Raw genomic sequence first — 24,875 nt, forward strand, 5'->3', positions numbered from 1 at the left:
TATAATCCGTCGATCCATCCGCTCAGGAAGAATTAAACGCTTTACCGGTTTAATCTACTGTTAAAAGGAGTACTTTTATGCCTTAAATTGTGCAAACAAATCTCTCTGTGTTATTGTTGGCAAACCCGACCACACTTGGTTTTTCCTCTTTGGCGTCGCGAAAACGCCCCCTTCACGGTATTTCAAGAGGTGAGAAAAAGCTGTACTCTGACATCGGAATCAAAGTACATTTTCTGGAATTCAGGCAATTTGCGCCAAGAGCTTGCTTCAGGTTAAATATAAAATAGTTAAACAAAAAATGGACTAACAAGGAAACTTGACCCCTCTTATGTGGATTCGTCCAGGTGGTTTTCAAGTGCTCACTATCGTGTCTGGCCCTGACCTCGGTAGGAGTACATCACGTCCTTTGAATTCCGTTTGAGCTTAAGTCAGGACTTGTTCACTGTTTCCAAATTACTGATAAATCGAACGAAACAGTAGTCAAATGCTGATAACGTATTTATAACGGGTTTTTTCCATTCGCGCGCAAGATTATCTCTTCCAGGTCAAGGATAAGCTGTCTTTGGTAAAATTAACGCCTTGTAACGCTGACGGAAAAATTTAGAAACCGCAGCCGAAACACAGACAGTCGATATTTGCAGAGTTTATATTCTGAGGTTGTTAAGGTTATTTAAGCATGGATTCCAATCAGAATTACAAGCTTGTTTTGATTTAAAAAACTCTCTCTCCCCTCAATGAAATAAGATGGCTTTATATGAAACTTCACTTTGACTGCAAAAATGTGGGAAAAAGTGTTTATAAACCTTCTGCCGCCGCTACTTATTTTCTAAAAAGAATTTGACTTTCGTTTGGAACTCGTGACAACTTCAAAGGATGCCGTTAACGCCTTTACATTATTTTTTTTTTTTGGTAAAAAAAGACTCGCTGAGGTCAACTATTCATTCTAACGAAACTGCGAAATCTGCTCGTCAAATTAGGCTGAAAGTATGTAAACAACGTTTACTATTTAAAAACCACAGAAAATTCACGAGTCTCCCGCCACGAGCACTAAACGATATCCGTCCAAAACGAAATTGAATTTCCGAAAAGGGTTGGCAAACACTTTCATGTTTAGCGAATTCAGGACTCAATTCTTCTCTCGGACTTTAACCTTTTGACACGCCTGCATGTTTATATGCTTGCCACAGCCTTCTAAAGCAGAAGAGAACGTAATCATATGACAAGAAGGAGACGTTTTCAACGAGTGCAACTGTTGTTTCATTTGAAAATTGTTTCGTCGCATGCAAATTTTGGCGTAAATATTCAAGAAGGAAACATTTCTTGGCAAGAATTCGGAAACAGCGATTGACATGGGATAAACAGATATTTAATATCGTTTGGAGGTCTGGCAATGTCATCATACAGAATTGACACAATTGACCTGGGCCGGCTCTGAATACTACATAAATCATCGTGTATAAATATCTAAACTCCAGATCAACAGCAAACTGTTTCACTGCGAAGGGAGGTCGCCCGCAGCCGTCTTCAAAAATACTTCAGCACTCCGCAATCGTCGACGATTCCCTCTGGCGATCGACTTTTCAAGATGGAACTATGGCGAACAATGGTCGCTGCTTTTTTTGCAACGCTCTTGTTTTCATTTGTTGAAACAAAGAAAAGAAAGAAAGCCAGGCACCAAGTTCAGGTAGAAACGCTACAGAAACTGTGCCGTGGGTCCTTACCTCCAAGCACCAAAAAGAACATCTTGGAGCTTCAAGCGTTTTTCGACCTCAGCAAGGTACTAAACTTCCAATAGACAGTAAAGACTTAGAGTGTTAGCACAGAACACAACCGACTTGAATCACGCCGTAAATCAATGGTTTTATGAAAGATACGATGTTAAACAAATACATATTTTCCTTTGTTGCAGGCATTTGCATGTCTGAAAGTCGAAACTTGCTCGCGTGTTCCGGTATGTTTTGTTGAGGATACGCCCGGCCTCGGACACGAAAGTCTGAGCGATTGCACACTGTGGAATCTGCTCCTTCTAGGACTCCAGGTAAAACGTGACTTAACGAGGAAAAAAGGCACTGTTTTTTTCTTTGCCTGGCTTGTGCCCCGGCCTAAAAAGGTGTATGCAAAAAATTAGTTTAGACCGTCACCGAAATTGGACAGGAATCAAATCAAGGTTGATCGTGCCACGAGTCATGTATAGTAGTAAAGATTGCCTCGGTTTGCTTACGTTGAGTGTAATTCGCTTTCAATCTGAAGTGCGAATCTAACCATGATTTGTTTTCAGTTAAATGACCTCTTGTTTTCTCCTCTCGTCTGAAGTAGTAGGCAATGTTAGTCGAAATGGTTCATTACTACTTCGAGCAAGCTTAAGCGTGAGTCACCACAAATCCGGTTATTAAGATTATTCGGGAAACGACACAAAGTCATAAAAACTCTAATGCTCTGACCCTTTGGAAGATACATTCTGGAACGTGTTCGAGGTTGTAAGCGTTGACCACACACTCTTAGTACATGCTGAATTAGAAAATGTACAAACTAAAACCGCACTTGATACCAGTTGATTTGGCCGAAACGTTTTAAAACAAGAAGACATAAATGTGATACTACCTGCTAATTTTTACAAACCCCTGGGGGTAAACTTTCCGATTTCTTCACTGCGGACAGAAAACTAGTAAGACTATTTCAAATGACTACACCTAATTTGAATAAAATGCCAAGGCCTATTTTATTTTTTCTTCTGACGATTAAGCAGACATTAGAGCGACTCAAGAACGAAATTCTCATCAAATTTCCATTTTGAAGAATTTGAGAATTCCTTTGTCCTTGACACGTTGACCTGCAAAAGCTGTTCAGCATTCCTCTTCTTGGCTAATTGGCATCCAAATTTAGTTCAATAATGGAGAAGTGCTTCAGTTCTTCAAACCTGTTGAGCAAAGTACTTCAAGTGATCAAAGTGATTTTTCGTCAACTGAGAGCGCCCGCCTGAGAACTTAATCAACTCGTGCCGTGCGTTGACAGATCGATAAATAGCTGTCTTGATGAACTCTTGTCGAGTACAATGTCTTCTCTAATTGCGTCATTTAGAAGTCTCTGCTTCTAATTGAATCCACCGCTGTTGTATTGGTTTTTCCTGAAACGATGTTTCTTGGAAGTCGACTCGGGTCTGACCTTGTGCAGAGAAGATTATCATTTGACCAGCGAGTTTCTGTTTGTTCGAAGTTTGTTTTATCTGTGAATTGGTTAATGACAGCTGTTAAGTCCGTCACAATGTCTTTAGTTTACAGTATCAAGTTAGCCATCTAAGATCATGACAGCAACAAGGATATGTTAGTTGGATTAGATAAAAGCTAGAGAGAAAAAAAAAAACTACACGAAAAAAAAAATCCCTTCGATGAACCGATTTTACATTCAGTAAAAAAGAATCAATAATAACGCTTGGAATGGATCCACTAAAGTAAAATATGTCTTATCAAAGATTATTAATTCAATAGCTATCATACTTGAAAGATGGCCGGCTTAATGTATCATTTTTATGACAGTAATACCGTTGCAAGACCCTTTCCTTTGACATCCAGCGGTTTTGCTTTTCACATGAATAACCCAGATCTTGTTCTGTTAACGATTTTCCTGTTTTGCCTCTCTGAGTTTCGGCTCCAAACTGCTTTCCACTGTGTTAAGGCCACGTCCACTCTGCGCCAGCTCTATTTCTACGGCTATGCCTTTTAACCGTCCACACTAACCCGTCACGAAAACCGAGCTTTCCGAAACCGGAGAAATTTGAGAACGCCGGCTTTGCCTTTTAGTGTAGACGGAAAACATTCTGAAAGCGGAGCTTTTGGAAAACGATGGAGTTTTCTTGAAACGCAAATTCAAAATGACTGATGATTGTTGCGTTTTCAAATTTCTCTGGAGTAGTTTGGACGGAAAAAAAATTGATACGTTTGCAGAGTGAAAACGCTGTTTTCAAATCAAATTAATCTAATTTAAGGCGGTAATCTTAAACAAACCCGGGACCTTTAACTTTTAAAACTTACTTGGGGTAATTCGCCTAGACACAGAACCACAATTTGACAGTTCCCTCTGTTTCGTTTGAGTTAAACGAGCTCTTTGATATGATTAATTGACAGAAGCTAGAGGCTGTAATCTCCGCACAAAGGCTTTATCTGTTAAGCGACTTTCCACATACAAACAGAGGGGTTCTCCACGAAGAAACGAGACTTTAAACGAATTAAAGAATTCCTCGGAGGGGTCGTAATTAATCAAGATAATTAATGGCCGTAATAAGATTTATTGCTAATACCTTTTAATCTAACATGACCTTTTTTTACACAGTCAGTAAAGCCCACAATTGCACAAGCTGCTTCGGCGCGAAATATCTTTACCTTAACGGGTCCTTCACTTACCCAGTGTGAGACATTCCTACAGTAAAGTTAATGCTAAGAACGTTTGAGTTTCAACATTTCCGGTCATTAGTATGCCTCTTTCATGAAACTCAAAAGAAGTGCTCTGTTATCATACCACGAATACTTAAAGAAATACCAAAACGTTTTTCTCGTTTCACTGTTGTTTTTTCTTACGTAATCGTTGAGTGATCAAAAGGAAATATTTTTTCGGCAAAAATAACTGGGGACACAACGGGCAATGTAACACGTTGTTAGAAGCATGTTTGTTCCTGAATGCATTTATGAAAAGATTATATTTTATCCCGCTATAATCGTTCAGTTCGCCTGAAACATGTTGCTTATGGATCAACAACAACAACAACAACAACAAACTTCAATGATTGACAGAAATGTATTCTGAAACATTCGATAATTTAACAGTTTACCGCCAGACGGTGTAATCTTAGAAGAGAAGTGTGCTAAGAATTCTCACACTCCGTGAATCCTTTACTACGCAACTAAATCACGCCGGCGTAAGTCAAAGAAACAAACTGATAAGTAATTACCGACAAAAAAAAAATGGGACAACGTAGAACACACTTTAAAATCTCTTATACCCTTTATATTTCCAGAATGTGATATGAGGGAGGGATTTCTGCAAATAAACAAAATATTCTAAATATCTGAATGAGTGGACATTTTTTTGTAGCTGTCACCGGATATTCACCAATATCACGCCTACCTTTTTGCTGTCGAGACAGTTTCTATCTCTATCAAGATCGATAGTCCCTTTAACAATTTGTTCTTTTTCGAAAGATAATAAAGTGGATTAATTACGTCCTCAATAACTTCAAGTCCTTATAATACGACTCAGAAGTTAACTTCATTGTGATTGGCTGAGAGAAGGCATAATAAAGTGCATTAATTACCCCTCAATAACTTCCTTATCATACGACTGAGAAGTTAACTTCATTGTGATTGGCAGAGAGAAGGCAGAATTATAATGAGTTTTTTATTCACGCTTCGGTGCAATTCTGTGGAAAAAAGATGGCGACTGATGTATATCTACCCATAATTTTAGCGCGCGAAACGTTCAGTAAAGTTCTAACATCTTCGCATATGGTATATGCTATGTCGTTAGCACAGGGATAAATATTGCCAAAAATGGCTTTCCGTGTACTTCATGGGCTGTGTAAGGTTCGTATGGCAATACGGTAAAGTTTATAGCCACCATCTTTTTTCTTACGGAGGTTTTGCAAATTTTAGGCGGGCGTGCGTTTGTAATGTTCCCGGTCGTGTTGTTAATAAGAAATCGTATTGATGCTCGAGGAATTAAGGATATTCATGATAGTCACGGAGTTTCGTTCAAATTGCACTCTCCTCCTTAAGATATCGAGCAATTTTGAGATGATTAAGGTGGCTGGCAACAGTTTCCGGCATTTTTCCAGACTTCTACTTTAAAAGATGAATACTGCCACTCTTTCAGTTGGCATTAACGTAATGGCGTCAAAACAATGCCCAATCATCTGCCAACAAGTCAGAGTCATTTTGTTGACATTTCAAATCTCCATAGCAACAGTATCATCTGATTTACCACCAAATTCTCAAAACCAGCGTTGAATGAAAAGTCTTGCATTTCACTAAAGAAAATTAATACCTTGAACTTAGTATTGAATTGGTCTGAATGGACTTCCTTCCAATTTTATCGCAGAAAAATCGCCGGATAGAGCCTGTGGTGGAAAATCCTGTGGTAAGTTTTAGTTTATTAATTATGCCACGAAATATTAGGAAACTCTTTGCTATCATTTATTTGCATTAAATTTTTCTTAGGGAAACGACATTCATCGGGGACAAATTCTTTGGGGCAGTTTAATCGTGCTATATCCATTGAATATTTAGAGCAGAAATATTAACACTGACGATCAAAAACTAAAGTTCTTATGCTCATGAAGCACAATATTGTACAGTGGCATGACGTGATAAACAGTGCTTAAGATAACCAGAGGTCACAGAATGAGGCTAATTTTGCATGAGAGCGTGTCAATCGGCTCACGGAAACGTTGTGTATATTACCGGTGTCTTTACTCGGCGGGCTAATGTGAGAGAAAATATTTGAGCTTATCTTTGGGGCAAGAAAATTATCCGTTGTAAGCGGGTGTTCATTTTAAGCGGGATTACAATGTAACTGAAAGTTTCCCCTTTTATATACGGTTTACATTGATTACGAACTTTATGTCCTTAGTCGGAGGTAGGTTTGACCTTTAACTGATTAGAAAACCGTTCTTCCGATCATAAGTTAAACCAAATTCTATTTGTAAGAACTAGTGAGAAAGCTGTTAATAACTGCATCTATCCAGATCTATCTAGTGAAGAGTTGGACTAATTTTGTAGTTTTCACTATCTCGTACTAAGATCGTCACTCAAAAACGATAACCGAGAGGGCCTGGGTCACCGATACGTTTTACATGTACAGTGGCGTTCCGTCAAAGTTGTGGCTTGTTTATCATCCAAAAAAAATTTCAGGCAATCTCCGTTGGGCTCCATATAGTTTTTAATATATATATATTTTTAACAGAGTGCTCGATACCATGGTAAGTTTCGCATGGATTATTCCTGGGACGAGGCTGTCAGCAACCTGTGTCACGGAGCCAACGTGTATCGCTTTGTACCCACTGATACTGACGACGTGGGAAACACCAGCAGCAATGCTAGTAAGTGTACAACTGTTCAGGAAAGGAGCCCGCGACATTAGCTAGGTGTGGAAAAGGTCTCTGAACATTTTGTTTAAACCAAATAGCAAAGAATTTGCGCCTAATGGTGAGCGTGAGCATGACTTGCGTGACAATGACCGTGACGTTTATGGTCGACGGTAGTAATGAGGAACACGACCGTGATCGTGACAGTACCGTGATCGTGGCGCTGACCGTTTCTTTAACTTGACCGTGGCCGTAACCGCGACATTTACTGTGATCATAACTGTGACTGTTACTGTAACAATAACGCAGCCTTTGATGGTCTAATTCAATTGCATGACATTGTGAATGTCATGCTGTATAGTCACCTTATACTTCTTTGTTGTTCGTCTGCAGCTTCCCGAAATTCCACTGCTACCTTGCCGACTACAGCTCCAACAACCAATCGGCATAAAAAAAGACAAGGCGGATCGCTAAACAAGTTTATCAAGCAGTTAAGAAAATTAAACAAGCATAGCACGAACAGCAATTCTACTTGTGAAGAGCTCAGAGGGTGCCAACGTATTTGCGTAGGGCAAAACGAGCAGTTGACAAATGTGTCCGATTGCCGTACGTTCAAGATCCACTGTACATCAAGAAAGCTCTTCAGAAGGTCGGCAAAGAGTAAAACTCAAAAGACGAAGAATAAAAAGCATAAACCCAGATCAAACTAGAAGGGTTTGACATAAGTCTATTAGGATCGTGAGAACATGCAGAAACTTTAGAAATTCTCCAGAGCGTATGAAAACTAAAGGTGAAACATGATCATAGAACTCTGTGACAGAGTGCGCAGAAGTTAATTCAGCGAATTAGAAGTTGGACAAATAAGATGAAGATGTCGAAAAGAATTTTGTCGCACGGTGACAGGTTTTTGAGCTTTATTTAGTTAGGTTCCTCAATTTTTTTTCTTGGACCTCTAATTATAGTTTTTTTTATATAGTGGAGTTGATTTCCCCCTTAGCTGTTGTTTTCATATGCTCAATTGGAATTAAACTCTTTAAGAGTAAAAAAAAAAACCTACACAACTTATAGCGATATAACTTGACGAAATATCCCTTAGTCGGGTTTGCATACGGTAAAGACATTAACATGTCTCGCTGAGAAAAAGAAGTCAACTACACAATGTGAACCTACCGACATTGATAACTAAGGCAGCGTCCACAATACTCGTGAGACATTTGAAAAAGCAGCTTTAATCCTGCTTTCCGAAAACGCTTTTCAAACCGGAGGAATTTGAAAACGCCGGCTTTTCACTTTAGTGTGGACGGAAAACATTTTAAAAACGGACCTTATCTAAAACGATGGCGGTAAAGACAAATCCAAAATGACCGGTGATTGCTGCGTTTTTAAATTCCTCCGGCGTAGTGTGGACGGAAAACATTTGATGCGTTTCAGAGTGAGACCTCCGTTTTCAAATTTCTTCGGCGTAGTGTAAGCTAAGCCAATAGTCACTGCAAACAACAAAAGTCGTGTACCACTTTTGACAGACAAAATTACTAAGGGAAAAAGTTTTCGTCATTAATCTCAGAAGTAGTTATGTTATTGAAAAACAATGCATTTGTAGTGCGGCAAAACTCCATTTTATTGGCTTAACACGCCTGTTAATGGAAGACATAAGAATTAGTGACAATATTTTATGGATTTTTTTCTGTAAGTTAAAGCCTGTAATTGTACATAGGACACTTAGTTCTTGAAAAGAACGGATAAATAAATGTATTAAACAGGACAGAAGTCATGAGTTTCTGAATCCTATAAATTGTAGATGGTAATGGCATTCAGTGTAAAGATGTGCGCAACTTTTTGCAGGAATGATCTCGCTAAATACATAATATGATCCCAATATCAGCGCAAGCGAAGTTTAAGATCGATCACAAAACAATTCAATGCTGTATACTTATTTCTTGAAATTGTTGGTAAACATAACTAGTAACTTTTTTCCATGCAGGGAAATGCTTGTTCATAGTTAATAGATGAACATTAAGTTGCTTATTACTTGGTTTTTGAGGCCTATCATTTGTAAGCAAATGGGCTTTCACAAGGTCGATTGAAACACATTGAAAAAGAAAGAAAGTGATTTACACCCGCTTTCAGTGTTACGTGCATAGCAACTATCTCTCGACATGCCATCTTTCGACATGCTACGTAACCTGGCCGACGTCAAAATGTAAACACAAGTGGCTTCTTGACGGTCGAACTCGACTTTTAGTCATGAAAGATGGATTTATTTGACATCAAACCAAGGCTAGGAACATCAAGAAAACATTCTGTGAGGGATAAATCGACTGCTTTTAATGTTTACATCTTTCAGATATCAACTGAGCGGTAGCGGCCCAATTCTACCGGAAGTCACTATTGAGAGCCGATCGACTACACTAAAATCGTTTGAATTATCCCGTAAATCGGGAGTCCACAATCTTCTTCATTCACTTGAGGTCAGTTATTATCATACACTTGTCATTTGTTCCGCTAATAACGGGAGAAATTGCTAGTTTCACAGGCAAACGGTATTTCAGCCGTTTTCATAACATGTCGAAAGATGGAATGTCGAGAGATGATCGAAAGATGTCGCCTATGCACGTAACAAACACTGAAAGCGGGTGTAGGCCAAATTGATTCTGAGTTAGAAGATTCAAGGCCTCCCTCCTGAATCTCTTTCTTTTGTCTCCTATCTCCTAACCTTTGATGAAAGAGACTTCCCTTCCACTTTACTTAGTATTAAGTTATTTCCCTTTACTGCTGAGCAGCCGCGCTATAACATTACGTCCAGATTGCCGCGGCCCATTCTCTTTTCGAAGCCACTCACCCTACACGCCCCCTCTGCTTCTGCAAATCTTTACTGTCTCCTCCGCCACTAAGTTTTAGATTATATTTTGAGCTGCGGAAATATTTTGAATGAATAGCAAGGCAATTATTAAAGTTATACAGGCAAAAACTAACGATAGATAAATCCGACGTTTCGGCGACATCTTGGCGCCATTGTCAAGGGAAACTAATTAAATATGCGATTTCAAGAGTAACTAAGAGTTCAGAGTTTCTAATTTGCATAAGTTAGACAAAGACTTTAGCGCGAACTGAGTCTGATTGTACATTTAAACACGGTCGTAATTGTTTAATGAGTAACATCTCATTAATGAGACAATCAAACTTGTTGTGGCATTTTTTCAACACGCTAAAACAATTGCGAAGGTCATCCGGAATCCTGCCTGCGTGTCTATTATCATAGTGATTGCGTACTGACGAGGTCTTGCTTCTATGTCCATCAACGCGTACGAACAGATGGCCACGGGTGTAACCGACATAACCAGCATCGCACTGGTCACACTTGAAGTTATACACAACGCATTGTTGATCAATGAGCTGAGGCTTAGGTTCGCTTGTCGGGAACTCCTGGGCAATCTTGCGGCTCGTAAACACCGGTTGAACACTGGTCTGCAGCTTCACACTGAGATCTTTCAACTGTGTCTTCACGATATTAGCAGACTCCTGGTCTTTAAAGGGTATGACAACCCGAGTAGTGTTTTCTGTCGTAGATCTGGACCGTAATGAGGGCTGGTCAGCGACCTTTAAATTTAGGAAGGTTTTGACAGTGGAGTCAACAAGGTGCTTGGGATATTTCAGTTTAGAGAAAACAGACTTCAGTCGTTCGCACTCCTCAGTGAAGTAGGACCATGACGAAGACAGGCGATGTGCGCGATCGAGCATAGTTGTCAATAGTCCGCGCTTGTACCTATTATCGACATGACTGTGGTAATGGAGAAGCAGACCACTGTTTGTTGGCTTCACAAACACTTTAGTTTCAATACGAGGCGCTCTGTTTAGGAGTTGAGTACCGAGAAAGGGAAGCATTCCATCATTTTCGACCTCCATAGTGAAGTTGATGGCGGGGTGAGCGTGGTTGAGGGTGTTAAGAAAGTCCCTAGCTGTAGACAAATCGGGCATCACAGTGAATGTGTCGTCAACATATCGACGATAGTAAGGTGGCAGCTTGCCCTCAACATCTAGTTTCTCTTCAATAGACGACATGAATACGTTGGCTAGCAAGGGCCCAAGGGGTGACCCCATCGCTATTCCGTCGATCTGTTCATACAGGGATCCATTAAATTGGAAAAGCTGCCCCTTGGTGGCCACACCCAAAAGATCAATAAGGTCTTGCTTTGAAATGTTCAAATCATACTCGGAATTAAACCAGTTGTTTCTAAAGGCTCTGTCTGCTCTGTCTTGACTCCACTGTCAAAACCTTCCTAAATTTAAAGGTCGCTGACCAGCCCTCATTACGGTCCAGATCTACGACAGAAAACACTACTCGGGTTGTCATACCCTTTAAAGACCAGGAGTCTGCTAATATCGTGAAGACACAGTTGAAAGATCTCAGTGTGAAGCTGCAGACCAGTGTTCAACCGGTGTTTACGAGCCGCAAGATTGCCCAGGAGTTCCCGACAAGCGAACCTAAGCCTCAGCTCATTGATCAACAATGCGTTGTGTATAACTTCAAGTGTGACCAGTGCGATGCTGGTTATGTCGGTTACACCCGTGGCCATCTGTTCGTACGCGTTGATGGACATAGAAGCAAGACCTCGTCAGTACGCAATCACTATGATAATAGACACGCAGGCAGGATTCCGGATGACCTTCGCAATTGTTTTAGCGTGTTGAAAAAATGCCACAACAAGTTTGATTGTCTCATTAATGAGATGTTACTCATTAAACAATTACGACCGTGTTTAAATGTACAATCAGACTCAGTTCGCGCTAAAGTCTTTGTCTAACTTATGCAAATTAGAAACTCTGAACTCTTAGTTACTCTTGAAATCGCATATTTAATTAGTTTCCCTTGACAATGGCGCCAAGATGTCGCCGAAACGTCGGATTTATCTATCGTTAGTTTTTGCCTGTATATGTTTGTCTAAATCATTGTTGATTAGAATTATTAAATTCGTCTTTTGGTATGGTCAGAGGATGTTTTCCAATTTGGTCTATTTTGGTTTCGGTAGATAACACCTTCCTTGGTCTGCTTAATTCTTCATATCACACACAGCATCATCTAATATCTATTACCATCAATGTTCTGATATCTATGTACCCATAGTAATTCCCAGTCTGGAAGACAAAACAACGGTTTTTCTCTCCCCTGAGATGAACAAACCTTTCAAATGCAAATCAATCTTATTGTTTTGTGCTCCAGATTGGAAATTAACTGAAAGGGGTCTATTGATCGTTACATGAATGACAGCTTCTTCTTCACTGAGTACTTAGTATATTATGCTGTTAGCCCAAAATCCTAAGGAACTGCACAATTAATATCAGAATTGAACAGGATAAAGTTGATATACAATAAATGGATTGTACAACTTGAAAAATAATTTAATTAAGAATAACCCTATCATTTGCAGTCTTCGCACAATTCGTTATCATTCAATTGACAACTTGGACAACATTTAGTTAATTATGGAGCGATTTTTGTATGGCCTTAAAATGATTAGCGTGCACACGAACGAAACAACAAACAAACTAACCGGAAGCAATATGATTGGTTTAGCAAACGCATGCGAACGCGCGCGGCTTTTGGTTGGTTTAGTTAGCGAACACACAAAGCAATGTTTACGGATGGCGAGTTTCTATTCTCTTCGCATGCGCGCCACTCGCTTTTAAGGATGAAAGCATAATCGAATTCTAAGGCTTTCTATACGTTAAGGTTTGTTTGTTCTAGCGTACAAGCATAAGTAAGATGTTTATAACTAGTTCCCTTTTTAAGCAAAATTTCCGGACAGAAGACGCCATTTAATTCAGCAACACCAGTACACCGACTTTGGTGGCTAAAACAAAGGGAGATTTCAAACTGTTTCCCGCTTTCACCTACTTTGGTCGAAATTTTCGTTCTCGTTTGTCAAAATGGCCTCAAACAATGATGAACTCAGCTGCGGTCAAACGCAACTTTGCATTGGTAAATAAAACCTTTGCATAATTCACACATTAAAACATTATCATTCAGCGTTAAAAACTCAGTTATGAAACAACACATACAAGTTTTTACTATAAACCCCTATTGTGGCGTTTGGAAATGGAAAATTACGTGAAGCTAAAGTTCTTAGGTGGAAAGTTTGGGACTTTGCGTTGTCGGCCGCCACCTGCCTCTCTTTCTTATAAACTGAATGGATTCTATACTTAGAATTGCAGATATTTGAGTAATGTTTTCAACACCTATGACAAAGGAGAGTCCATTATACAGTTCAATGATAATGAATGTCCGGAAATTTACTGCATCCGAACAGCACAACATATACACTTAGTTTCGTAGCAGAAACGGAATATTTTAACCCCTGAGCTAGGTCAGCAAGCAACGGGAAAAACTGCGGAAGGTGGGTTTCAAATTTGAATTTTGTTGTTATCGGTTTGTAAGAAAGTAAAATAGTCTGATTGTAAGCTAAATGAAAAGGATTTCGACAAAGTTTTCCTTGCGTGTTGAAACCAGGTTCTTCTTTTCTATCGCTGTTAGCTTCTGGCAAACAAAAAAAAAAAAAAATGAAACTTTCGCTATCTGTTAATTCGATTACCAGCCATATCTGAATTTTAGGTATTTCATCAGTTGTAACACTGTGTATAAAGATTTGCGCATTTCGAAAACTGTTTTGTTGAGTTTCGTTTCATTTTCAGGGGGGTTTCATTTATTGTGATGGAAATTAACTGTCAGTCTACAGTCTTCTGCGATAAGGTTGATTCTAACAAAAAATCCGTAAAACCTAAAATAAGACTGCTTTTAAGCATCCAAGGTCTTTTCAGTTGCATAACTAAAAATGCTAGCTAGCATTGCAATCAGATAAGAGTGTAAGCCAATGCAGTCTTTTTCCATCCTAATCACCCTTCTGTATCAGTTAAAGAAATCATCAGCGACAAAAACAATAGCTTCTTAAATTTTAATGCAATGTATTGTTAGACGCAGAACAATTCTAGAGATCAGGCTTCGATGTTAATAGGCCAGTCTGCAAACACAAAGTTATATTTTTCTGCTACACACTTTGAGATTTTCCTTCGAGTCAAGATTATTTTTTGTGATCAAACGAAAGTTGCTACCGAAGCTCTACCAAACGTTGAATCTGCGCATTCATTAATACATTTCAACATTAAGGTTTACCAAGAGGAAATGATAACTTGGGTTTAAATTTGCTTTAAATTTTGTCTTACATGCAAAGATGATACTGTGTCTACTTCGTGTCCCTGTTTTAAGCTATAACGAGGCCTCGTGTTTTGCGTTTCTTCTCTGCTTTGATTAATTTTGTTCCTAATGGATTTACGAAAATTAGATTAAAGTGCGAAATCGTGTGAAGCCAAAAGTCTAATTCAAAACGTATATATTGTGAAATTTTAATTAATCTCTTCATATTTAATATTGCACAGCTATTACACACCTAAACGGCAAATGTTTATATAGGTTTGTTCCATTGGAGGTTTCATGTAACTCAGGGTTCAAATGTAAACTAAATAAATGAGGATTTCCTAAACAAGTAGGTTGATTAAGACACTAGCAAACACAATGTTTATCACACCTTTTGTAAACTAGCTATTGACATATCTTTGAAGTTTTCCGCCTTAAACGTCACGCAATAATTAGCTGTTGCTCACTGGATAAAGAAAAGAGAAGCAATTGCGTTGAGCTAAAACAATAACTCAGCCTTGTGGAAAACATCAACGGCAACCTAAAACGCTAGATTTGACACTACATAAATATTAAAGTATTACATAAACCGATAGCAAATTTCGTATAAAAGAAATTTTGATTCCCACATTTGAAATTGTCTCTAATTACAATCGAACGTAAATCCACAAATGCGACTGATGAGAACGTTTTAAGTAATGCATATTATATGTAATCGCTCGAAGCGAAATGGTTGTTTCAGTTTGAATTCCGGTTAATGAGTCTGTCAAATGCGAATCATTTTGTTTTGCTCCGGTCCATGACAAGTTGTTAATATTTCAGCTAATACCATTTATTTTTGTAAGAATTAACAATATAGCTCACTTCCTCTTGACCCAAGGTGATATTAAGATATCGAAGAAGTCATAATTACAGCCAGTGAAACATCATTACAGGATCACCTGTCACAACTGAAGTGAAATTGGTTTTCACGCTATGCGGACCTATCCGGAAAAAAAAAGCCGTTAGAGGCCTTGATGAAAATGATGAAAATAAACCAAACGAACAAACAAACAAACAAACAAACAAACAAACAAACAATAAAACAAAACAATAACAACAACAAAACAAAAACAAAAAAGGAGCAAATCAGCAGTGTGGTCATATATTAAAATGTTCAAAATTGCATCGTGTTAGTAATATATTGTCATAAATAGGCTAGTTGGGATTATGAAAAGTTTGACAATCTAGGCGGATCTTTGGTCACGCCGGTAATTTTCCAATGTGAGAAACAACCATTTCAGTGTGTGGGCATTTTCCATTTCATTAAAAGTTGAGGAGCTTTCGAGACGGGTGCAAATGGTATGCAGAATTCCTAGGAAAGATTTCGGCAAATTCGAAAATTGTTGAATTTGTGAATGCGAGCCATTTAACCGAAAATCAAATGAAACGGAAATTTTTTGGGAAGTTTTGGGATACCTCACAAGGATGACCTCTTTTCTAAACTTCCAAAAATGCTGTTCCATTCGCCACTAGAACAGGCTGGAAATACAATTAATAAGCACTTAATGACTGGCATGGCGCCAAGGGAAACAGTGAGTTTTGTTTCCCGAGACCCTCAATGTACCCCGAAGCTTTTGTCATGTAAATGCGCCTAGTTAGCATTGGAACACATTTGATTTACACAACGAAATCAGTGAGGTCTTTATCAAAACAATTTGGAATTTTGTTGTTCTTGTGAACGAAATCTCACTGTCATGCAGTTGTTGTCTTTTATAGGTCTTTTAAACACCAGTTTATTGATTTTAATTAGTTTTGAGTTATCTTTGGTGGTTTTCTGACGTACTGCGGGAATATCAGTTGAAAAATCCAAAATGGAGGAACCAAAACAGTATGCCCGTATATTAACATATTACGTAATTACCACGTGACATGACGCCATCAGATCATGTTACTTGCATCAAAGGAAACATTTTTGGACTTACTAAATGTCCTCTGGGTTTAAGTAACTTAAGAGATTCGTCATGATTAAATAACTTTAACGTTACGGAGGGTGGTGGAATCCGCTGATCTTACTGGTCAGTTATTAAAAGGATCCAAGAAAGCTTATGTCAGAATATCGTGTGGCTTAAAATTTTTGCTTAATTTTGCGGATCGGCAGTTTTTTGTACTTTGCGGGAACTAAGTTTTGATTTTGTGAAAGACTGGTTTTTCGTGCTGGGTATCAATTTTTCGCGATTTTCACTATGATATCGCGTTTATTTGAAATACAGTGGAAATTCTCTTAAAGGACACTCTCGAAAGCGGACCGCTCTGCTAAAGACCGCCTTCACAAACCCCCATTTGATCTGCCATAGTATTTATTCATTCCCGTAAGCAGACATTCTCGTAAGCGTCCACGGACAATTGTAGGGCTTACAATCTAGACTTTTCCTTTGGTCATTTCACATTGTAAGCTCCCGTAAATGGACACTTCAAAGGAATTGGGCCTGACTTTGAAAGATACTTATAAACATTTGTAAACTGTATCACTGCTTTTTCTTGCAGTGACTGTTAAAGCCGATGATGATGCTAGCTGCAATTATGATTTGTTCTTTAGTCACTAAGGGCCAGTCCTATTACTACAGCACACAATACTGTTTACATGCAATAATCGCCATTATCGTGGTATTGCATTAGGCAATAAAACAAAGAATAATGATAATAATTTGGTGGTATTTTTGCATTCCCAATGTTACTTGTAAGCTGGGCAAGCTCCCATAAGCGGCCTTCTTTCCCTTACAACTCTAGTGGCCGCTTACGAGAACTATTCTCGTAAGCAGCTAGCTCCAGTTATGGACTGCTGTTTCGCGCTCCGGGGAGTGTCCGCTTACGTGGGCTTCCATTGTACAACATTTTCGGCTTTTTTTATAGCACTACACAGTAATTTCGCGGGAACTTTTATTGCGGTTCGTGGAAAGAACCGCAAAAATCGAAATTAGAACCCGCATGTCGTGCTACACGGTAGGGTATAGGAGTAACTGTTCCCAAGAAATTTGAGCCCGATGTATGTAGTATACAATATGCCCTCTTCGTGGAAGTTCGAATGCTCATGAGACAAAATGTAAAAATGTTCGTGATACTCATGAAAAATCGACTACTATTCAACCAATAAAAACTTTGGATTTCAACTGTCATTGAAATTTCGACCTGTTCCCTTCATACTCACCTATATCGAATATTTTTTTTCTTTTTGAACAGTACCACTAATGGCAAATTTGAACAATACATACTGAAAGATGCTAAGATTTTTTTGAGCTAAACTCTTCAAATCTTAAGGAGGCATCTTGTAATTGCATTAATAATCAAAGAGAACGTCTGAATCACTGTATTATTTCTACATGTTGACTGACTCAAACAAACCTTCCATTTTCAGCGGCCGATACTCTTGTATTAGAATTGGGTTTCATGGTTGAGTTGAATCTTACCCACAGCTTAAAATTTCCACTTCTCAAAATTAGATTCCTGAACAGAAAATTACGTCAATTTTGACCACAAATTGACGAACCCTATCTTGGATATCAAAGCAACAAAAAAGCGCTCTGAGAGCCAATAAATCATTGCAATAAATTAGCCAGCTCTATTAGTTTCTTTCATACTGTTTGTTAATCATCAAAGTAGAAACTGCTTTGCCTTGCTAGCTATCGTCTAGTTGTAGGGATATGACATCAGCCGGATATTTACAATTTTCAGAACTAGAAACTTAACTTATTTCGGGGAGCAGGGATGGTGCAGTGGTGAGAGCGCTCGCCTTCCATCAATATGGCCCGGATTCGATTCCGGCCCAGTTCCATGTGTGGCTTGAGTTTGTTATTGATTTTCTCCTTGCTCAGAGGGTTTTTCTCCGGGTACTCCAGTTTTCCTTCCTCCACAAAAACCAGCACTGCAAATTCCAATTCGACCAGGATAGAGGACTCCCGTGAAAACCAGAGAAGGCTGACGTGGCTTCCTTTCTAAAAGTTGTAATTTATATAGAACACTAGCTGTGTTCAGGTTTAAAACACTTACATCAATCTTTACCCACTGTAGACCAAATTGGGCGTTGTTTATAGTTTAAAATTCGGTACAAGCACTGAGGTCAGCGGGACACAAACGATAAAGAGAGAAAAGCTCTGAAACTCAATTTCTTTATCAACCAAATAATGCAATTCAAAATTATTTCTGTTCCAATTTCTTTTTTTGTAATAAAGTTGAACTTCCTGGTAACAAGGTAATAGGAAATATGCCGTACTAGTTGTGGAACTATTCTAATGTAATACGAATTAACTCTTGTAAGAATTAGCAAGGAATACACGGGTTTGTTTCAAAGTATCAAATATTTTAAAGTTATGTTTGATTTAAGAATAAAATCATGTAAAATAATGTTTTGAAAACACTCCTTCAGTAATTGTACAAAACAGTGGAATTTATTCGTTTATTACAGATCAAATATTTCAAAGAAATTGAGCCGATTAGATAAAGCTTACATCAGGCATTAAAGCCGTAGGGAATGGTTGAAAATTTTCACGGGAGAGAAATATCCATACAGAAGTTGATATAGTTATCTCGATGATCACAGTTTTTTATAAGCAGATTTTATCTTGCTCAATAATGAAAAATAAACACTTCTAGGTGAAAATCGCGGTCGTTGAGTCGAAACGAGAAACAGATAACACAAATTCCAGATTTTTCTATTTAAAATTCGACAGTTCCACTTTATGAATATTTTCAGTAAATGGTTTATATTGATTTTGAGGTTTATCGTCCATTTAGTCGGATGTAGATCACTTTGGGTCTTTAATTAAAATCCCTTTTTTGCACTACACAAAAAGCGTTTAGATTTTGATCAAAAATTAAATCAATTTCACACTCGAGAACCAATGAAAACGCTGTGAGTGAATTGTAGATTACAAGTTAATCGTCTGGTTGGTCTTGTACGTGTTGTACCCTTATAATGTAAATTAAAGAATAATTATTCACTGATTAAGTAATAGAGACTTGTGACTTGACCATCCAGGAGTTTTGATTTATTTTAGTCTTTGTAAAATTCAGTAACATGTAGCAGTTTTTTTGGAATTATGAAACGCCTTGCCTTTTACGCCATCATCATATTGTGTCACGTTCAACTTTTAGTTCAACATTTTGCGATGGCTGATTAAAAAAAAGTGACGGAAAGATCTGAGGAAAGAGGAAATTATTTCAAATGCCGGATAGGTTTGCGGCAAATTTCGATATCGGGGCAAAAATCAAGCGAATAGAAAAATTCATTTGTCTCATAAAAAAATGATAACAAATGACAACCGTGCGGTCAAAAACCAATTTGAGTGTTTTCACCGAGAAAGATGAAGCACTGTTATTTTTTTTACAGGAGAAAATATTAAAAAATAAAAATATCTCCCTAGAACTATGACGCTTAAATTTAATGAAGAATCAATCGTAATTTTCAACCCAGGGAAACAGGAATTTGGAGTAAAAACATCTGAAAAAACTGTTTCGTGCGCTCTGAGTTGTAACTGATTTCTCTGGACTAATTTTCGTGTTTACCAAAGATCGTATTAAGATCCATTGTGACCGAAACCATCCTTTCACGAGCTAGATACTGTTCGACAAGACCGGATTTTGCGTCGTTTTAAAAATGCTTCGAGCGTATTTAAAGTAAGAAACCTAGCTGATAAAATCTACAATTCCGGGAAGGTTCAAGATGCATTTTTCAAATGCAGATTAAGTTTGCGGGAAGAGATTTTAGTATAAATACATTAATTGTGCCAGAGTTAAAGCATTTGTTTGTAGCCTTCCATCTCTCTTCGACAGTCCACTAACTGTGTGAATTCGACAGAGCGTGCTTTTGTAAACTCTGAAGAGGTTTGTATACTCCGATATTTTTAGTCATATCTATTCTTATTTCAGGGGGAAGAGTTGCGACTTTTCCTATTACACAGTGCTAACTATACCCCGTAAAGTAACTTGTTATGATGAATATTTTGCAACGATACAGATAGGAAAAAACAAGACGAAGCAAATACTTTCAGTATACGCTGATATGGGTGATATGGGCCGAGTGCCAGTTGCAACGGGGCAGATATTTCAGAGCTAGTGCATGAAATCGAAGGCATGTTTGACTGAGTTATCTAACCTAACGTTATCTCTTAGAACAACACTCGAGGTGGAAAAACACTGATTGAAGGAAATGTTAATGTAATTTTCGAAACAGAATTTCTCTAGCTCTAGATCATCGAAAATGCTTGAGAAAGCTGCTTTCATACAATTTATCTCCAAGCAAGTTTAGGGAAGGAGTGTATTTTCCACAAAAGTATATATAAGAACCTAGGTGAGCTATTGATTTGCGAAGATTTAGCTCAGTTCAGTCGCATTATGTTACGAAAAACCTATAATGTCCGAGTTTTTGCGTTTACTTTATGCATGGCCCTTCTAAAACCCTAACTGTAAATAGAATTTGAGTTCAGTTTAATCTTTCATTACGTTCAGAAAAAACTCTTAACTGCGTTTTGGTTGCACAAACTTGAAATCGTGTTTCACGATACGTCGAGCTCTGCAAATATGTACTAAATATATATTGAAATAAACCTTAATTTTACTCTATGATCTAGGGTAATTCTAATCTTCTTTATCAATACCTTTTCAGATCGTTCCCAGCGTGTAAACGAAAAGTTAAATTTGATTAGTTTGGTGGTCAGAGAATTTCCATCTTCAGAATTTAACAAATAAACTTTTTATATCCTCAGAAATTCTTCATTTTAACCATTTGCAGAAGAACAAAAATGTTATTCAAATTACAAATACATTTATAGTTTTCAGTGAAGTTCCCTCTATATTCCTAAAAAGCATTCTCTTCTCAGCAAACTGCTCTTTGAATCTCCAGATTTTCTCTCACGATTTATATGTAACTATATATCTCGCGCCGAACGAAGTTCGATCGTGTCAAAGTCCCTGAAAACATGTATAGGTTTAACTTGGAAACATTCCCGGCCCTCTTGTAACTTCAATTTCTTTTCTATTCAAACTCTCAGGCTCAATAATATAGGTCACTTTCGATATCTTAAAATTCAGTTGATAGTGAGGCTTAGAGGACACAAACAAAGGGAACTGAATGACCTTTTTCCATAGAACTGAATGACATGTTTATTCATTTCTTTTGTTTGTGTCCTCTAGGCCTCGCTATCAAGTTGAATTTTAATGTATCGAAAGTGTCCTTAAGTTTGCTATACATCAACTCTTACGATCTCTACCCTTTAATAACATCTGGGGCCTGTTTCTCGAAGGTCCAGAAAAGTTTTCGCACCCGAAAAGCCGTAGCAGCGCCGTAGCAAAATGTCAAACTTTATGACTTCAGGGCTATTTTATGGACATACTCTTAATACGAGCAGACGTTCTCTTCATACAAGAACTTTCAGTCGTATACACCTCTCTGTCTTTAAATACCGATTAACTAAAAATGGCTTTGCGGACCCGAAATGTTTCCGGGGCTTTCGAGAAACGAGCCTCTGGCCTGAAAAAGGTGGCCCATTCGGGTGGAGCCTACCCGTATATCCCATAATATAATAAGTAGTACTCTCCAAGCTCCCCGCCCCCGGCGCTCGGGAACCAATAAAAGCCGGAGACGGGAACTTCCGTTATCTCTTAGTTTGTTCAACCGAATTCTTCTTGGTGCATTGTCCCACATTTTTTCTAATGTAGGTCTACAAAATCAAACATAATTATCGGATTTCGTACCGTTTCAATCTGCAATAGTCGCTATTTTCGTCCGCTAGCTTAGTTAAGTATTCCCGGATCACTGCAAACGAGAATTCAAGCGATTGTAAAAGGGTCAACCAAAGGACAAACTTTAATCAATTATTGTTTGTTTTTCTTCTTTTTGTCAGCTTGACAAAAAACAATGGCTGGAAAACTGCTGATTCTTTGCTTTGTGTTGGCGATGGTCACCATTGCAACATGCAAACCTCGAAATCCTTTTGCGGGACTTTTCCGAAGAGGTAAGCTTGTAATAGCCGAAATTGAGAAGAGTTTCTGATACTACGAAGACTACGTACTTTGGTGAGTTTTGGAACTAAATTACAAAGGTAGTGGTTAATAGGAATATCTGCTACCAACCTGTAATTCCCGACTGACCAGTTGTTACATAACTGCAGTTCGCGCGAATGATCCTGTTCACTGAACTAAGAGTATTTTCGTGAACTGTTGTCATTCGATTTACTAAGTTTTTCGCAGTTTGATTGGCACGGTTTCAAACGGAATTCATCAGAAGTTGTATAAAAGATGTGAAGAACTTTCTAAGTGAAAACGACAGTAAAACTCACGCTGGTGCTTTGTTCATTTACTCAGTCAATAGTTCTGAGTTTATTCAGTCCACATCTGTTTTACACAGACTATATGATGATGCTCGAAAATGAGAAACGCGCGCCTGGTGTCTGTCAGGAGATGAGCTGGTGTTCTACCCTCGCTAACTGTTATGGGAGTGACGCGGGAGGAAGCTATGTGCAAACACCTGGAAACTGCGGACCAAGCACAGTCTGCTGCACCTACTTTGAAATGTGATACCTACACAGATAGGAGGTACGGATTCAATACCAAAATAAGCCTAACCTACAAGCCCTCCTTCATATATATCTTTCCTAGGGGTTGAGAGCACGCTAGCGCGTGTCAGCGTCATCTCCCACGAGAAGATGTGACGCGCGAGGGCTCAGTGATTTTCAAGCGCGCACGCTCGAGTAACCTCAGGGGGTCGGCCACAACCTGGGTTCCTAATTTGTAAGAAATGAGGTTGGTTGACACACTCTCGGACTAACCTGAGGAAAAGTAATCGATGGAGTACTCATAGTCTAGATTACGAACTCACTTTATCACAGTAATTTGTTCAATCCTACGTCAGGGTGCCTTGTTAGGCTAGGAGGGTCTGGTCCGTTCTCAGTTAAATTTTCGGCGATTTCTTAGTTCTCAGTTCAAGTTTCTCAAGCCAATCGTCAGCTATCAGTGAATTTTGCGGATTTCAGATCTCACTATCAGTTAACAAAACAAGTCACTTCTCAGCTAAAAGTGAAAATATTGAAAAGTCCTCAGCGGGAACCCATGATCTGTCCTCAGTTATTATTTAACATCATCTACACTCTCTAGTGGACTAAAACAGTCGGAACTTACTCCGGTTTTTATAGCATGAGCTGACTAAGATTTTTGTACAGTTGCCACAAATGGTTTTTTTTCGGGATGATAGTTAATGATCAATTAGACAAGACCTATATGTACTTTCAGAAAAGCAAAGCTGAAACCCCGGGGGGGGGGGGGGGACTCCCGTATAAAAAAGGACGGGGATGCTCCTCGTACCAAGATCTTGTTTTGCGGGCGTGGCTTTAATTTTTTTCCCCTACAGAGGTACCAATTCTAAAACAAAGCATTGTGCAAAAGCTCCCGATGTTGACCTTTTGAGGCTGAAAACTCTAAGAGGTACCAAGACCGCGGCTTTTGTAACCCCTGAAAGGTACGATGAGCACCGTTCTTTTTACATGGAAGTCCCCCCCCCCCCCACCAGGCTAAAACATTTTGAGATCGCACTATACAATTTGCTGACTCTTTTCTAACTGTAATTAACCTTTACACAAAATGCATTGTAGATTCTGTCAGGTCTGTCAGCTTGCAGATCAAACAAAACAAAAAAAGCAAAAACAAAATCAAAACAAAAAAACTACAAAATGATCAGTTTGAAGTATCTTTTGCACGTCTCTAGACACAGTAAATGCATATGTTTTAGCGGTCTAAAAGTGGTATTTTCACAACGAAAATCACGATATGGTTGGGTCATAGAAGGCCAGTAATCTCTCTCTTCTATTTGCACAGATATCCCCGAGAGGCCCTACCTGAGGAACCGGTATTCACAGAAAAATGTAACGTGTAGTGGTGGAAAGTGTCGATCTTTTTAATGTAGTTCTACCCTTAACCACGCAATAAAGAACGGAATAAAATTGCTTTGTGTGATATCTTGTGGAGTCGCAAGTTTGAACCCCGGCTTAGTGACTGTGCCCCTTTATAACAAAGCGCTTGTTGTGTATTTGGGTTCAGAGTACTACTATAGAGTACGCAATGAATCGGGATAAGTGTTTTACACAACTGCTTTATTAGAACTGAACAAAACTAATCTATGTACAGAAATATAAAGGTGTTATCACATGACTGTGATTCAGGGTGTGCTAACCAGTGATTACAGGATTACAGATTCTCTAACAAATAACGAATACTACAGTGCCCGTAATGGCGAGCGATATATTCTTGGGCAGGCCAAATTTACGGGAAAACGCGTTTAGAACAAAACTCCGAAATGACGACATCCCTATTTAACGAACCTCGATTTAACGAAATCCAGGTAAAACGGACTCCGATATGATGAAATCTCAGTTTAACGAATCGAACACAATCAGGCAACTCAAACTAAAAATATACCCCAATATAACTAGTGATGGTTAACACGCCACCTTCAGTGTTGAAGACAAGACTGACAGATCGATGCAGAAGGAACTTTTCGGTCAACAGCTCAATATGTTGGTACAGGCCCTTATCATGGCGACGTGCGAAGGCGTACAATGTAACATCGTTTAATTTTGAAGCAAAAAGACA

At 38.6% G+C, this 24,875-nt stretch overlaps 2 protein-coding genes and 1 long non-coding RNA gene across 5 annotated transcripts; 2 read left to right on the forward strand and 1 right to left on the reverse strand.

Annotated features, from left to right (window-relative positions):
* The first annotated feature begins 1,116 nt into the window (after nucleotides 1-1,116).
* Nucleotides 1,117-8,839, forward strand: LOC145489345 (uncharacterized). Its single transcript, XM_081468310.1, has 5 exons — nucleotides 1,117-1,777; nucleotides 1,910-2,038; nucleotides 6,088-6,126; nucleotides 6,952-7,087; nucleotides 7,466-8,839. The coding sequence occupies exons 1-5, from the start codon at nucleotides 1,586-1,588 to the stop codon at nucleotides 7,780-7,782; spliced, it is 813 nt and encodes a 270-aa protein (XP_081324436.1). The 5' UTR covers nucleotides 1,117-1,585; the 3' UTR covers nucleotides 7,783-8,839.
* Nucleotides 8,840-10,058: 1,219 nt separating this feature from the next.
* LOC145489344 (uncharacterized) lies at nucleotides 10,059-11,309 on the reverse strand. Its single transcript, XM_081468309.1, has one exon. It carries the CDS (start codon nucleotides 11,168-11,170, stop codon nucleotides 10,157-10,159), a length of 1,014 nt encoding a protein of 337 aa, XP_081324435.1. The 5' UTR covers nucleotides 11,171-11,309; the 3' UTR covers nucleotides 10,059-10,156.
* A 2,094-nt stretch (nucleotides 11,310-13,403) lies between these two features.
* On the forward strand, nucleotides 13,404-24,870 carry LOC145491480 (uncharacterized). 3 transcript variants are annotated; one of them, XR_014049837.1, is made up of 5 exons: nucleotides 20,032-20,117; nucleotides 20,899-20,945; nucleotides 22,136-22,246; nucleotides 22,639-22,826; nucleotides 24,102-24,870. It is a non-coding gene; the product is annotated as an uncharacterized LOC145491480 (long non-coding RNA). The 3 variants fall into 3 exon arrangements; XR_014049836.1 differs by lacking the exons at nucleotides 20,032-20,117; nucleotides 20,899-20,945 and adding an exon at nucleotides 13,404-13,464; XR_014049835.1 differs by lacking the exon at nucleotides 20,899-20,945 and having other exon boundaries at nucleotides 20,016-20,117.
* The last annotated feature ends 5 nt before the right edge of the window (nucleotides 24,871-24,875 follow it).

The sequence above is a fragment of the Orbicella franksi genome, chromosome 6 (assembly GCF_964199315.1).
Source record: "Orbicella franksi chromosome 6, jaOrbFran1.1, whole genome shotgun sequence".
Taxonomy (NCBI): Eukaryota; Metazoa; Cnidaria; class Anthozoa; order Scleractinia; family Merulinidae; genus Orbicella; species Orbicella franksi.

What these genes read in the sequence shown, in the direction of transcription:
- LOC145489345 (XM_081468310.1), top strand. Translation starts at nt 1,586, where the DNA reads ATGGAACTATGGCGAACAATGGTCGCTGCTTTTTTTGCAACGCTCTTG. An exon ending in TGCTCCTTCTAGGACTCCAG is followed by an intron (nt 2,039 to 6,087) that starts GTAAAACGTGAC and finishes ATTTTATCGCAG; the next exon opens with AAAAATCGCCGGATAGAGCC. An exon ending in AAACACCAGCAGCAATGCTA is followed by an intron (nt 7,088 to 7,465) that starts GTAAGTGTACAA and finishes GTTCGTCTGCAG; the next exon opens with CTTCCCGAAATTCCACTGCT.
- LOC145489344 (XM_081468309.1), bottom strand. Translation starts at nt 11,170, where the DNA reads ATGGGGTCACCCCTTGGGCCCTTGCTAGCCAACGTATTCATGTCGTCT.